At 36.2% G+C, this 16,785-nt stretch overlaps 1 protein-coding gene across 4 annotated transcripts in view; it reads right to left on the reverse strand.

Moving 5' to 3' along the window:
- Window positions 1–2,110: 2,110 nt before the first annotated feature.
- Window positions 2,111–16,785, reverse strand: part of LOC130439543 (receptor tyrosine-protein kinase erbB-4-like) — a 142,474-nt gene continuing 127,799 nt past the window's right edge. For all 4 annotated transcript variants that reach the window (XM_056772224.1, XM_056772223.1, XM_056772221.1 and 1 more), the window contains exons 21-27: window positions 12,492–12,647; window positions 12,165–12,240; window positions 10,965–11,111; window positions 8,549–8,646; window positions 8,259–8,429; window positions 6,620–6,914; window positions 2,111–4,790 (exon numbers count right to left, since the gene is read on the reverse strand). In XM_056772224.1, coding sequence (XP_056628202.1) covers window positions 3,931–4,790; window positions 6,620–6,914; window positions 8,259–8,429; window positions 8,549–8,646; window positions 10,965–11,111; window positions 12,165–12,240; window positions 12,492–12,647 — 1,803 coding nt within the window. In that variant the 3' untranslated portion in view covers window positions 2,111–3,930. The remainder of the gene's footprint in view (window positions 4,791–6,619; window positions 6,915–8,258; window positions 8,430–8,548; window positions 8,647–10,964; window positions 11,112–12,164; window positions 12,241–12,491; window positions 12,648–16,785) is intronic.

Here is a 16,785-nt window from a genome sequence, read left to right on the forward strand (position 1 = left end):
TGGTAAAGCTGACCAGGTCTGTCTTGATTGGTTCCCCGCTTAGATTGTGTGTGAAGATGTCCCACCCATACCATATCAGCAAGCTTCCGCTTCTCAGGCTGTGGTGATTAGTTCGTTGCCCCTCTCAGTGCACGTGTATTCATAAACTTTTAGCAATAAACAGTGACAATGGGGTCAACTTCACTTTATCAGTTAAAAACATGCATATCGATCGAAGTGTAACGGAGGTCTGATAGTGCATGTGCAAATGTCAATCTTTGTTAGAGATCGCAATTTCTTTCCTACTATGGCGAGGGAAATGACACCGGACCAAATGCCTACAGACTGGTTATATTAATTAACACAAATAACAGAAGCATTAGTTTTCCCTTTTTATATGGGACCCGAGTTGGATAATAAAACAAGCAGACTGACCAGGAGACATTTGCAAGCAGGACATTTCATAGAAGTGTAGAGGGCTGTGTTCCGATTCCAGCCGTTCACTGTAGTCCTTGAAAAGCGAATTCTGTTAAAGACAATATCTCGCTTGGCAGTGAACTTTGAGCTTTAGCATTTTTTTTGGCACGCAACAGCAATATTACACACTAACTAAAGGTTGACAAATGGGATCACGGGTAATGTGATCTTTAAGGATCTTACCACTTCTTTTGTTATATGATCCATCTTCAAATCCATCAAATTACTGAAAAAGACAGCAAATTTACAAGAAAAACATGAAAATCACCTAATTCTACGTGAAGACAACTGTTATTTCATGGTATATTTCTGGTGCCCCAGCTGCCGAGAAATTTCGTTTATATTGCTGATTTATTTTCAGTCGTTTTTTGAAATACAGTAAAAATGTCAAATTACAGAAAAAGACTGCAGATTTACAATAAAACATGAAACTGTAATTTACCTGAAAACTATATTTTAAAATATATGTCTGGTGCCCCAGCTGCCGGAAAATTACATTTGTTACAAGATCTTTTCAGTGATGTGTATTATTCTTTCTTTTGTTGAAGACAAAACCAAAATATAAAATGAAATGCTTTTTATCTCACAATAGAAGTTGCTATGCTGCTATTCCACTCGACATAACCCTTTACAATCTTCAGTTCCTAAATAAACTCCTCTAAAACACATTCAAGCCTGCTTTCCCATCTAATCCAATTTCTCACCATTGTCAGTGAACGGTGCATCGAACTCCCTACCAGGGGCATAAAGCGTAGACATGATGGCTTCTCAGAAGCAACTTTTGAAGAGCCAGTAATCCAAGGTCACACATCATCACCCTCCGCCTCCTCACGGGGAGTTTTTATGTGCTTGGGCTGAGATATTTCTAGTACAAAGTGACTGCTGTGCTTTTCCACATCTGCATTCTTCACGCATTCAAACAGACACTGAAGCTCGGCTTCATACCCTAGTGATCTTATATAAACAGCTGCTTTTTTTAGCATAATACATTTTTGAGCTCCACTGAATGAAAGTTGCAGTTGTATCATTTTGTTGCTTACTGTTTGGAAACAGTATTCAGATTAGGGCTCTTCATGTGATGCCAATTAATGTTGTCTAGTTAGACGGCTAAATATGATTTGGAACAGAGCCACGGTAAGAGTACAGTGATACCTTGTGGCAAAAAACAACTCTTCGAAGGAATTCTCTCTTGCACTGATCACTTGGCACACAGCTGTCCTTTAATCACACGCTCATTCATTATGGGTCACGAACACAACAGAGACATTTAAAAGGAAAAAAAGGTTCAGGCACACAGTGCATGGAGATCATCATAGTACCAAAGACTGTTTCAATGGATGACACAATCCTATAAACACACATCATGTGTTTTAATGTTGGTTTCACTGTAAGTCTGTATCAGGGGTCATTGAGTCCATAAGTGGTGGGTGCCAATTCATAAAAGGACCCTCAGAATTACTCCAGAGTAAATCATCCTCTCAATATGTTATATTTCGTTTTTTAATGGCATATGAGGGACATATTTTATAATTAAAGGGATTTTTTAATGCCCCCGCAAAAATCATTATAACATAATAAAGCTTTTAAACTAAATCATTTGACCCATCCAAACACATATCAAAAGATAGATCAAATCATGTCAGATTCTGACCAGTTTGGAGAAATGTCATACAAGACCTTTATTGTCTCATTCCATCAAATAGTAATACAACAGGGATGAGATGCACCTTTTGGAAGAGGAAAAAATTAACAGAAAACTCAACAAATCTAGCTACATCTTCCATGGCTATTTAGTCAAAAGCAAATCAAACCTTTATAATATCAGCATGGTACAGTAAGGACCAAATCTGCACAGTCACAACCTCTTATTTGCTATGACACTTTGACATGAGTAATGAAAGTCTTAAGAGTTACATTCAACAGAAATATGTTTCCCTGGCCACACTACGGTCACACTCTCATTGAGAGCAAGATATATTTTAGACAACAGTATTTTCTGTCACAGTACAATAAAAAAATCTCCATTGGAGAGCAATAGTTTGAGTTTCTATTGTGCCCGCTATCAGTTTATTTGATAATATAATATTGCCTTTCATAATAGTCGTGCCAGTAAAATCTTTTTTTATTCAAAATCATTACTTTTAAATACAACATTTTTTTTTAAATATATGATTCCCAGCTCTGGGTGAGTCTATAAGTGGCTCAGTAGTAAATTATTCATATTTGTTGCACATATATACAGCAGTTGAAGATTCCAGTTCAAATCTGTATCTGGACCACAAATGCTTTTGTGCCATTGAGAAAGGCACTTATATCCAGTTTGCTCTATAAGCACTGTGGTACGGCTGCCCCGTGTGCTATGTATCTAAACAATATTCAGTCTGTTGGGTAAAATATGAACAAACGCAACCGTTGGTTTAAAATAACAGTTCCATATTTGGGTCGTTTAAAATAACAGGTCCATATTTGTCCCAACCATAAGCTGAAACAACCCAACACTAGTTCCTTTAAACCGAGCACTTGTTTTTGACCATATTTGACCCAACCATGAGTTGAAACAACCCATGTGGGTAAATGTAAACCCAACGGTCGGCTTTGTCCATATTTGACCCAACTAAAAGTTTAAATAACTCAATACAGGTTCATTTAAACCCAATCGTTGGGTGTGTCCTAATTTGATCCAACCATGAGTTCAAACAACCCAACATATGTTAATTTAAACCCAAAGGTTGGCTTTGTTCTCATTTGACTCAACCATGAGTTGAAACCACCACAGCATGTTTAGGGTGTAAGTATCAGAATTATTAATATTCCCATGTACGAGTTCAAAACAGGGCAAAGTCTGTTAGGTCGTTAAAAGAACAGAACAAGGAAAAAATAAATAGCATCCAACCACTGTAAAGTCCAGTAATAAATTGTTGATCACGGTAAATGAAACAAATGTATTATTTAGTAAGTCAATCCATTGTCCCATTTACATCCAAAACTTTCCCCGATAGTAGTGTAGTACAGCAGTAGTGTGGCTACTATCCCCGTACCGTCTGTCATTTTCTTCTTAAAGTAATGTACATCAACAGCCACAATACAAGTTGGACAAAACATGGTCAAAACGTCATTTACTGGAGAGTAGATGCAGTCAACAGTTGTTAGCTCCTAAAACCAAAACTAGTCCATCAAGATAGACACCAGTTTCCATACCATTACGCATTACTCCAAGGCTTCTGGCAAGTCAGTGGAGTTGCGATTAGCGGATCGATGAGTTGAGCAGTTACATTCTGATTGTTCGAATAGAAATTGTGGAATAGTTTTTTGAATAGTTCAGAGGCACTTTGGTAAATCAGTTTCCCTTCAAACCAATATCGGGTCATAATTTAAGTCCAATAATATGTTTGATAAATCCATGAATGTATACCAGAGGGACGAGAATACGTTGATATCCGTGCTGGTAAAAGAATCCGACTCTAGAATGTGGCGTCACACTACTGTATTCCTGTGCCGATATGGCGGAGGTGGCATAACCGGTCCTGGTCTCTTGTTAAACTCAGACAGAAACTCTGGATTCTCAGCGATGGCAATGCGACTTCGGACACTGTGCCTGTAGAGTTGTTTGCTTTTGCAACCCTGCGAAGGGTCTTGAGTGTTCGGTTGGGTCACCTTGGGGGGTAGACTGTGCTGCCAATAATCAGGGTTGTCAAAATTCTTTTTGGATTTCCTGTCGACCATTACTGTCCCAGTATGGCCCGTCTGAAGCATGTTACTTGGAAAAACAAGGTGGCCGGGAAGACCAGAGATGCTTTTGTTTGCAATCGTAGACTTTGTTACTTGAGTCGAGTTGGGTTGGGTTAAACAACCGGACGGATTCGCCAGACAAGGTTGGATCTTTTGGCTGACGACTGAGATTTGTGATAACAGGGAAGGATTGCCAGGCTTGCTGGAGGAATTGGATTCAACAGCAAGCGGCGTCTGGGAATGCTGTCCATTTTGGCTCATTAATCTAGCTTGGGGAGGCTGAACAGGTGGAATGGCGAAACGAACATGTGTTCCCTGGCCGTGGTGATGGGCTTTCCCAGTTAGTGTGGTGGGGATAACATGACTGCTTGTTGTGTTGGCTGCTGTTGTCATCTGCAGCAGGATGGAAGCTCCATTTTTCCTCAGAATCTCCGGCACACCGGTGGTGTTGTATGTGTTGAGGTAAAGAGGTTGGTTGATGTACTCGTCCTCACATTTGGACATTCGGTCGGGCGTGCTGTGGTAACCTGGATTATCCAGTGCATTAATATTCCCGTTTTTCCGCTGGGATACGAAAGGATTTTCCTCGATAGGACTGAGGTGGTCTGCAGAGACAGGCAAAATTGGAAATAACATTGGTTGACAGAACATAATAGCATGTCAGCAGCTACATATACTGTAGATAGCACAGTGTAACAAATTTTAGTTTAGCACAACCTTTTTATAGTTCTTGTAAAATTCTGGGTGCTTATTATTGTGGTAATCCTTATTTTCATGTAGCATCAATGTAGTAAATTTTGAGCTTATATCATGCATTACAATATATCTTTATATAACAAATAAACAGTATACATTTTCACATATTAAAACAATTATTTTCCAATTGTCTAGAATTCTAGAAATTTCGAAGCAAAGAGAAGGTGGGATGAAGCAATGATGGGTGACAACTGTATGCCTGGAACTTGGTTCCTGAGGATAGTATTGGTCGTACAAGACAAAATCGATCAAATGTACACTTGTGAAGTTTTGGATTACTAATTTTTAGAAACTGTTAAGTTAAAATGTTGTTTTGAACTTAGTGTTATGCCAGTACCATGTAATGTCAAGTAACAATACCGAAATGTATAAATGTTTTTTTTTTTTCTGAGTAGGCTACCATCGATGCAAAAAAAGTATTTTCGTATTCGGCATATTAAACTTCACGAGGAACAGTAAAACTAAAAGAGAAACAACTTTTTATGAAATTTGTTTCATTGTGTAGTCATAACTATTCCCTACAGGTTTGATGTCTAGGTTTAATGTTGTCAATTTACTTGAGATCTTCATTATCTTAGGTGATTATTATTGCTGCTGATATTTAAATAAATATGTAAAATAATTGTAAAAAATCCTCTATAAGCACCTTCAATGTATGAAGCCACTTCGTACAGTTTGCAAATGGTAGCTTGACATTGTATGATATAGAATACAGTAGATTATAGCTTGGCAGGCTACATTTTAAAAATATCTCAAATATAATACTTGAACACACAAGCATCATCAAAGAACATTGAGTACATGCAGCTCATCACCCATAATTCATTGCTACTCTTTGGGGTCTGTGATCTCCAAAGTGAAGGATGAGACCCAGAACTGCTGTCAAGATTGATAAAGATCTATAACTCAGAATCTATTGATTTATCTCCTGCTCAACACATCACACTGGATTCGTGTGGGCTCTAAACACACTTTTATTTGAAACTATTAAAGACTGAATGTGCGAATGTTAAAACCCGTCAGTCTAGCGTGTGTTTATATAGAAAAACGGTGGAAAGGTAGCTATGGCAGGATGGAAAATCATATTTGTCTATGAATGGACGTGCCGGTCACTGTAGCTCACATCAAGCACATATTTTGTGCAATTATTAGTGTGTTCCGTACAGCAATGAAAACTAGCAGCACCACAACAAACTGTGCACTCACACAAATGCTCCCAAATATATTTTGAATATATTTTGAATATATTTTGGGAGTATATGCGGCTAAAATGGTTACAGTCTCGAGCCCTGCACTCCATCGTGCCATCATCTCCATCATCAAGAAAATTGTGTTCTGAAACACATCGGATCCTGCGACATTTCGTGCCACGAGATCTCGTCACACCCCTTCTTATTTATATTTGTAATTTGATTATATAATATTAATATGTTTACAAATTAGAATAATTGTAATCCATGCAGACTATGGAAAAAAATGAACTATGAATAAACATTTTTGGGTTGCCAAATGATTGTGTTTTAATTAAATTTATATTTGTAGCCTATAAATATATCTTTTTAAAAAGCTTAAAAAGGTAACTATTCTTTCAAATACAGCAAACATCACCTGGAAGGGGAATTGTCATGATCATGCGCACACACACACAATTCTGTACTGTGATCTATTCTTCATTTACCTGAGGCTGACTTGTTCATAGGATTCATGTAATCATCCTCCTCTCCGTTGGTCTTCGGACCCCTCTCTCCTAAAAAGACAGTGGGGTCTGCACTGTAGCGCTGGCCATCACAGTCGTCCCCTGAGCCGGGCGTGGGCTGTTTCTGTAAACTTCCATTACAATGCTGCTCCTCTAGAGATTCCAGCCCCGCCCCCTGTGTGCTTACTGGGACGAAGACGCCACAGGCTGAACCAGAGGGACAAGCTCCCATCCCATCATTTGGACAAAACACTCTATCACGAAATCTCAGTTGAGTCTGTATATGGGTACAAATCGTAGTTAATGTAGATGCATTTTTGTCAGTGCCTTTCAGCAAGTCACACGTTTGCATGGTGTTATCATAGTCAAGTGCAGTAACCTTTTTTTAAGTTTATCCAAGTGTGCTATTAATACAATTCTTTGAAACAAAAGAAATATATATTCTTTCAGTCAAATTCAGGTACTTCTCTATACTTAAAATGAGCATACTTGACTTATAACGACAGAAAAATCAACAGTAAATTTGTGTCCCTGGAACACAAAACCAGTCCCAAGTAGCATGCGTATATTCATAGCAATAACCAACAATACATTGAATGGGACAAAATTATAGATTTTTCTTTTATGCCAAAAATCATCAGAATATTAAATAAAAATCATGTTTCATGAACATATTTGGTAAATTTCCTGCCGTAAATATATCAAAACTTCTTTTTGTGAATGGAGGCAGCAAAATCGTGACCAAAAATGGTCGGAAACACGCCTACAAACTTCTTTCGCTGCTCCCGGCTCTTTGGGAATAACCCACTCAAGTTTGGTACCTATAGTATCAATTCCCCTTTCAGGTTCATATGCTCTCCTCAAAAAAGTGATAAAAGTATTGAACTAGTAAAATATCAGTAAACCTAAGTTCACATAGTTAAGTTCATATAGTTGCAGAGCAAATTAAGAAAGTAGTTGTCAACTAGTTGCTTAGTCAAATACTCTTACACTTAAAGTAAATTAAAAGTATATTTATTTAAATTAAAAAGTGGACTTGAAATAGTACACAGTTTACAACTTGTGCATTAATAATGAAGAACTAAATATATTAGATCTAAAAAGACTTAGATTGTATTTACGTATGTATTGCATCCTTGATACAATGAAGCAGAATGCAAATTTCATAGTTAAACTATGGTAACTGAAGTAAATCTAGAACAGATTTTGAAGATGAAGGTTTGGAACAGGAATCGTCAGTGCGGTACCATCAACCAATCAGCATTGTGATGACATCATTTCCTGTAGTTCTGGAGTCAAGAGTAGAGGAGAAGCTGCCATTGTGATGAATGGGAATGCAAACAAACAGCTTTCTCCAGGTATTATAGACCTACTTGTTCTTAACGGGTTTACAAACACTTCTACGGCTTCATTGATTAGACAAACTTGACAATTCCCTGCTAAGGAGCTTAATGTATAGAGTCCCGCCCTAAGCAAATGCTATTAGTAGACACAGAAGTCAACAAACAGAGTCATGTTTGAAAGCGCCATTGCATTCAGAAAGGTCTTTCCAGAATAAACTGGGTAAATGTGGAAAAATAAGACACGCTTACCCTTTAATTCTGGAAAAAAATGGTCTTACCCTGTTAGAATCCACATGTGGTCTTAAAGTGTAAGAGGAGTTGGAGGTATTGAAGGTCTGAGGAACTAAGTACTCATCGGCGTCCATCAGGTCATCAAGTTCCTCCTCATCCAGAAGACTTTGGAAGAACTTACTGTGGTTGGGACTGGGTAGCTTCATGCGATCGTCCCCCTGAGACAAAAAATGACACCATCATTCTCAGCAGTCACCTTGAGTTTAATGGCTGCTGTAGGACAAAAATATTGATTTTTCAAGGGTGGGATGTGATACAAAAATAACTGGATTCTCACCTGTATGACCAGGTATCTCTGAGGGTCTCGTGCCATTCGGCTGAACTCCGCAGCGAGTTCTTTGAATCGAGGACGACTGTCGGCATCAATCATCCAACCTGGAGGCAAAGGCAACGTTAGAAATGTCAGTGTGCTAGAATAAACAGGATTACAGGCTGTATTTAAAAAAAATTGTATAGTACTACTTAGCGTGCACATCTACAGTATTTTTTACAACTAATATCAGATATTAATGATAATCTGTCTGCATTTTTTGATTTAACGGTTCGTATTGTCTGTAGAAAATGCATTTATACAATATAACTACATTAAAGCAACAGATAATACGATAGCAGACGGACAAGTCAGATACACAGAAGGACAGGACCAAGGAACAGATAGTTCTGCCATAAAGAAAGACAGATAGACAGGACTGACTAGACTAACACAGAAGAAAGACAGACATGCAGACAGACAGACAAGGAAGACACCCAAATAAAAAAGAAAGACAGATAAGACAGCTAGACAAGACCAACAGATTGACTGACAGACAGAGAGGTAGACTAGATCAGCACGACAGACAGAAAATAAAGACAGAAAAAACGGACAGACCGACAGACAAAGCAGACAGGACAGACAGACAAGATTGATAGTCAGACAGACAGAAAATGTAATACAGATAGACAGAGAAGAAGGACATATCAGAAAGATAGACAGACAAGACCGAAATATAATGCAATAAAGATAGATAGAGAAGAAAGACAGATGAGAAACATAGACAGATTAGACAGACAGAAAAAAACTGACAAACAAGGTCGACAGACAGAAAGATTGGCATATTGACATGACTGGCCAGACAATTTTTTTTGTAGGACAGACATATAGACAAGACAGGTATGCATCATATAGAGCAGTGGTTCTCAAACTGCAGCGATCATTAGGTGGTCCTTGGAACAATTACTTTGATCAAAGGTGGTACTTGGAGGAGCATTAGGGTTATTTAAGAATCAAACCGATGGCCTTGGTGTTGTAAGCATGTACTCTACCGTTTAGATATACGTTTAACAATTAGAAAATAAAAAAATCGTAGTATGAGTTGTTAGTTGATCAATGAAAAGAAATCAGTATAAAAAATGCAATTTTCTGTAAACTGGAAAAACTGAAATATTCCTTAAAATAATTGTTTTTTCTGTAAAATTATAGGATATATATTAAATTGTTGTTAACATTTTTCTTGTTAATGTGTTGTCTTGTTCTGTCATTTTAAAGTTTTTTACGGTATTTCAAAAATAAACTGTAAAAAAAGAAATCTTGTGTAAAAAAACAGAAATTTTCTGGCAGCTGGCGGGACACCAGGTATAAACGGTAAAATTAAATGTTCCCCTGTTTTTCTGTAATTTTGCGATTTTTGACCGTATTTCCAAAAATACTTTTAAAATACTCTGTAAAATTATAGGATATATATTAAATTGTTGTTAACATTTTTCTTGTTAATGTGTTGTCTTGTTCTGTCATTTTAAAGTTTTTTACGGTATTTCAAAAATAAACTGTAAAAAAAGAAATCTTGTGTAAAAAAACAGAAATTTTCTGGCAGCTGGCGGGACACCAGGTATAAACGGTAAAATTAAATGTTCCCCTGTTTTTCTGTAATTTTGCGATTTTTGACCGTATTTCCAAAAATACTTTTAAAATACTTTTCACTACTGTAAAATTCTGTTCTCTAACATTTTATGTAGAAAATCTATAAAGAAAAAAAACAGAAACATTCTGTAAAATTACAGTCTGTTTTAAGTGATCATTATTACACTGTGCCATAAGCACACTGGGTATATATATAGTAATAAAGTAAAGTAACTACACAAAAGTTATTATTTGACTAAAGAAAAAGAAAAATTTGCCACAAATGCCACAACACCACTTTAAATGCACATCAACAAAAGACATCACAAATGAGAGGTGACAACAGAAATTAAGAAAATCAAAACAGCTTCATGGAAAAGGCATAGATAGTTCTTGCACATATTATCTGAACTTGTTTCAGTTGTACATGAAGAACGATTGCATTTCTGACAGGAAGTGACACGACCTCACCCCGCATCAGAATGCTCCTTATTTCCTCTCAATTTATTTCCTTTCGCTCTCAAACACATTACACAAATGAGCAGCGATTACACCCCCAATCACACAACGTTTGATCTCCATTAGTATTTTCTATTTCAATGTCCGCAGGGTTATGCATGTCACAAACAACAGCTTACAGTTCAAATGTAATCGCAATTGATGGGATCATTTCGCAACTCATTTCATCTCTCTCTGTTTTATGTGTTCGAGCCGGCAGAGAAACAACAAGCGTCTGCCTTCCACAGTCAACAAAACCGTTCGGCCAGAGGCTGGGTCTCAATCGCTACACACTTCAATCTCACTCAACTAGACTCACATTTCACCATCACCATGTAGACGTCTATGGTGCTGATGGGCGGTTGGGGTAAACGCTCGCCCTTCTCAAGGATGTCTGGAATCTCGCGGGTGGGAATCCCATCGTAGGGCTTACCTCCAAACGTCATCAACTCCCAAATAGTCACTCCTAATAAAACGTAAATATGAACACATTACACACAATATATAGAGTTATGTTCTACATATTTTTTTTACAACAATGCAAAGTCATTATTAATTTGACACAATTTTTACTTCATTAATAACAATTTCTACAGTTTATATGAATATACATATCGAATATATTAAAACCAAATTTCACAATCATTTGTCAATTCAATTCATTTGTAAAGCATACTTTTACAAAGTATAGAAGTATATTCTACTGTGCAGATCTATTCTATGTACACGGATTCATATTTAAATATTCCTTTTTTCCTTATACATTATTTTTATAGTCACTTTCAATTAAAGTGTCTGTTAAATGCTCAAATGTAACTGTAACGTTTATACATTTTGGATATAAATACTGAATATAAAAATATCTGTATATAAAATTACTGTATCCACATATTAGTTTTTACCTAAAATACGGTAACACTTTACAATAAGGTGCTATTTGTTAACATTTAGTTTATGCATTAGCTAACATAAACCAACATTGAAAAATACTTCTACAGCATTAAATAATATGAATTTATGGTCAAAATCAAATGTTGTCATCGTTAACATTTGTTAATGCACCAAGAACTATCATGAATAACTGTATTAACATGAACTTACAGTAACAAGGATTAATAAATACTGAAAAACCGATGCATTTACTGATGTTAACTAATGGCACCTTATTGTAAAGTGTTACCTAAAATACTTACAAAAAATATTAGCATTGTGTTGTTTAAACATAAATATGAACTTGCAAATAAAAACAATTGTTTCATTTGGGATTTGTGGAAAATGTTCAAAATTGACAAATAGTGTAAAAATAACAAAAAATAACATTTTAGTTAAACACGTAACTAGAAATAGTTTTCAAAGCTATCTTTAATTAGACAGCATCACAGTAATATTGTCTATTTATGTCATTTATTTTGGTTAGACTTCTAAGTGATATGTATTTTCACGGATTAGAGAGTTGGTTTTACTATATAGAAAACTCATGGTAAACTATAGTATTGGTTGAAATGCACAGTGAACTCACCGTAGCTCCAGACATCACTCTGATGTGTGAATTTCCTGTAGTGAATACACTCTAGTGCCATCCACTTGATGGGCATCTACATAAAAGACCATTCTAATCAGCATGTCATCATCTTAAGATATACACTCGAGCAATCATGTATAATGAAAAACATAAATTAATACAATTCTGGAAAAAATTAAAACTTCTTAATGAACAAAAACTGTTCGGCGTGGAAATATGGAAATGAGAAACCTAATCAAGTCATTGATTGATGGAGATTTTAGAACGTGTCCAATTCATCTTCGAGTAAAAACGAACATTTTGTCCCAGGTTCTGAAGACTAACCTTGCCTCCATCTGAATTGTATTCCTTCTCATCTGTATCCAGCAGTCTGGCGAGGCCGAAGTCAGTGATCTTAATGTGGTTTGGAGATTTCACCAGGACGTTACGTGCCGCCAGGTCTCTGTGCACCAGACGCCTCTCCTCCAGGTACATCATACCCTGCCAAAGAGAATATCTGAGATGTCTTTTCCACAACACAAATCTAACATGCAGTACACACAACTATAACTCTTCATATTCAATACGCTGCATGTTTGGATTTCCAAATAAGAGCTCAACCCGACAGTTTTCAAACTGAGAAGCTTTTGAAAGACCAAGCAGTTGTTTTTTTAAACAAGAAACCAAGCTTTTATCATCTGTATTCCGGCATTTAAACGCTACAGTTAAATTCCCACTCGACTGGGAAAAAAACTGAATTGCACTCTGACATTAAATTGATAAAAACTCACAGTCAGTTATATCTTACAACAAAGAAAAGACCACAAAAGAACCAGAAGGATAAACACAAAAGCTTTGACTGTGCAGTATATTAAATGAGAATACCACAAGGAGAGTGATTAAATTAGTCTGAATATTCGCAATGTTTTTCCCCCTAAAAGTCAATAGTGAGCATCAAACTGAATTCAAAACGAGGAGAAAGGGGAATCATTCTTCTTTATGAAACACGACTTCTTGGTTTGACGGGCGATCTGTTCTTCTGCCAAAGTGGCGCTTGAAATTAGTTCGACAGCAACTGAAATAGTCGACAGCGACTGAAATATATGTGAAAACAAGGCAGACAAAAGCTGAGTCAAGCAGATTGTCCTGAACCTCTTCAGTGTTAAAGACAAATGTGAAAATTAATCACTGGAACAGCTGTCTGAGAGCGAGAGAGAGAGAGAGAGAGAGAGAGAGAGACCAATGCATTACACAGACTTTTACTATGCCTGTACTATTTCACACACGAACGTACGCACACACAACCGTTTAACACACTTCCAACCTGTCTTGACGTATAATTTGTATTATCAGATAATAGTTGCACATTTTAATTTAATGCATATAAATTAAACATAATAACTGTAGCAATAATTCATGTTTAATAAAACAATTACAATAACATTTACTTAATGCATTAGATTTGCTAATGTGAGCTAACAATGAAAAATATTTTTATAGCATTTATTATTCTTAAAGTTAAATATGAATGTCTTATGTCTAATATTGCTTATATTAACTGAAGCAAATTTTGATTTTGAATATATACAGAATATATTGTATACAGTATATACATATTTCTAATGCATTTGTTTTGCTAAAATTTTAAAATAAATTTTAATTAAAATATGCTTTAAAAAAATCTTTATTATTTCAAGTTGTAATTATTGTAATTTTTTACATCAAAAAATGCAAAGAATTCTATTGGGGCATAAAATCTGTAAATTTGTGCTGTTTGGATGCGGGATCTTCTAATTCATAAAAAACGTCATTACCCCAAGGCACTCACTACAAACTGTAGTGAAAGATATTATTCTCACATGGGTTTACATTAATATTAATATTTACATTGTAATTGTTTACAGTGTTTCATGCCTAATGTTGTAAACCGACTGATAACACCATAAATATCCCAAAATATAAATGAAAATTACAAAACTACAACAACACCAAGTCTTTTCTCATAAACAGTAGCTATGGAGCAAAGCCAACACCATAACAACACTGTAGAATGGAAGTGTATTTAAAACAGATGACTTCTTGAACTGGAAAGTCAATCAATAGAAATGCTGATTAGCACAAACCTCAGCAAACCTGAGCCAAGTATTACTCATCCCCCATCCGCTTTCAAAGAATTAGAAATCCATGGAGCGTGCGGGACGCCATACGCGGAATCTTTTAGTGATAAAGCAATGATCGTGAAAGCACCATTTGAGCCCCCGGGAATGAACTTCAAATTAATGGTTAATAAAAATAAATAACTGGTTTGTAAGCCTATGGAAATGTGCTGCTTCTTGTGGATGCTGTTGTGTAATTTATCCCGGGAGAGACGCTGGGGTTGCATTAGTATTGACACAGTTTTGATGTAGTTGCATGTGTTTTATTGGGGCTAAGTAACTGCATGTTGACTGTATTATTCTTGCTGATTTAATGAACAATCAGTAAGAAAGAAAAGAAGAGAAATATAAACCCAAGTGCTCCATTTTTAACGTTTGTCTAACTGTATAAGAGTGACAAAACATAGCATTAAAGGGATAGTGTGCACCCAAAAACTAAAATTCTTTCTTCATTTATTCATCCTCATGTCATTTCAATGCTGTGTGACTTTCTTTCTGTTGAAGGACACAAAAGAAGATATTTCGAAAAATGTTGGTGAACAAATGACATTGGACCTCGCTGACTTCCATTATAGCCTACCATACGGACACAAAACCACTGAAACATTTCATAAAGTATATATATATATATATATTGACTTATATATATATTTAAATTGTTTGTTCAATTCTAAGGGCCTGAAATCACATGGAAATCATACACGTTTTTGATTATTTTTCGAAACTTTGACTTGGAAAAACAAACAATGTGGTACAATGTAAATTATGATCCATTTAAAAATAAATCATCCTACAATAATTTGTTTTTAAAGATTTCACAATTTTTAGACATTATGTTAAAGCTCACATTGAGGTTTATTTAAAAGCAGATCAAGTTTGTGCATTTTAATATCAGTTTAGAAAGACAAACTGATGAATCGTGCAAAACAAGATCAAAAATGTATATTAATAAAATAAATATGGTCAATTATGCTTTAATGTTGACTTTATGATAACGTTATGATAAGAAAATAAACAAGATTAGTATAAAAATAAGATATTTTGATGGATGCAAGATTTCTAAAAGACAGAAGCAAATCTCATACTTTGTATGCTGCTCAGCGGCCAGAGCATTTACTCGCTTTCCTTGAAAAAAAAACTGAGACTGCAAAGATAAAACAGCCAACAAAGAGCCGTCTTTTGTGTTGTCAGTCTATAAGAAGCCACATGAAAGTCGGAGTAACCCAATCAAAACCCTGCCTGCATTTAGCATAACAAGCCATCCGCATGCCGACCCGGGATGCGAGACTTAATGTCGGCGTGAGGTGCATTCACGAAGCGTCTCCTCATCTCGCTGCTTTATTCACCAGCTTTTCATGTGTGTTAATAAAGGTTCAAGCTGGTGTGGAATGGAAGACGGTCCCTCTGAGCCCTATTACAAAGCATCCTCGCCTCTGGATGGGCAAATAACAGAAATTAGACCCCTCTTGATTATTTGGAACTAATTAGACAAAAAAAACAAGGCAACGTGCTAAAAACAGGAGGAAATCTGTGTCCAATAGTGCGAGTGTTAAATAGACGGCGAACTGGAACAAGATTCAATTTAATTCACTTGTGAAGTGATTTACACAATACATATTGTTTCAAAACTGCTTCACATAAAAGCCAGATTCCATCACAAAAGCAAAAAAGGGGTGGAGGGGGTTTGTGAAACACTTGACATGTAGAAATGTATGGCATACGGCTTAAAATGTTACAATGTGTAAAACGGTTCATTGACAACCCATCCCATTGGTTCTTGTGTTTTTTGTCACGAGGTAGATGCTTTTTTGTGTCTGACTGAAGAAAGGAAATCCTATACAAAATTTCTGGGAAGGCATGAAGCGGAGCAAATTGTGAGAATTTATCTTAAAAAGAACTATTCCTTTAAAAAGCTTGAAAAATTGAAATGTGGCTACATTTATTGGGTGGTGCTTACAGGAAGTGGGCTTGGCCAGAGCCATCTAAAAACAGAGTCGCGACATACTTTGATCTCGCCTCCGCGCTCAATAGCTCCAAACAAATCCATACTGTCAACCTATTTCAATGGGTTTTGGCAGGACAGACAACAGCAACTGTATTTGCATAAATTTTGCTTAATGTTTTAGCACATTGTGATTGACGACATTTATAGCAGCACTATGTCAGGGGAGTAATATGATGATATGTAAATATAAGATCTATGAATATAAGATATATCTGCCAACTTGTTAAATGTTTAAAGTTGCTGTTATTTCACCAACTGTACATCAAATGTGTTTGGGAGATGAATTAGCTTCCATGACATGATTTACTTCGACATTCCATTCTTCCTACAGACGTCTATGCGTGTGTCGTAACCCTGTTTCCCTTTCTGTCGGTCTCTCGACGTTGTGTCGAGAACGACAGATGGGTTCGCCCTTGAGAACCAATCAACTCTGACTACTATAGAAAAGGCCAATGAAATTTGGCGAATGAAATTTGCA

Source organism: Triplophysa dalaica, chromosome 2 (assembly GCF_015846415.1).
Source record: "Triplophysa dalaica isolate WHDGS20190420 chromosome 2, ASM1584641v1, whole genome shotgun sequence".
NCBI classification, from domain to species: Eukaryota; Metazoa; Chordata; class Actinopteri; order Cypriniformes; family Nemacheilidae; genus Triplophysa; species Triplophysa dalaica.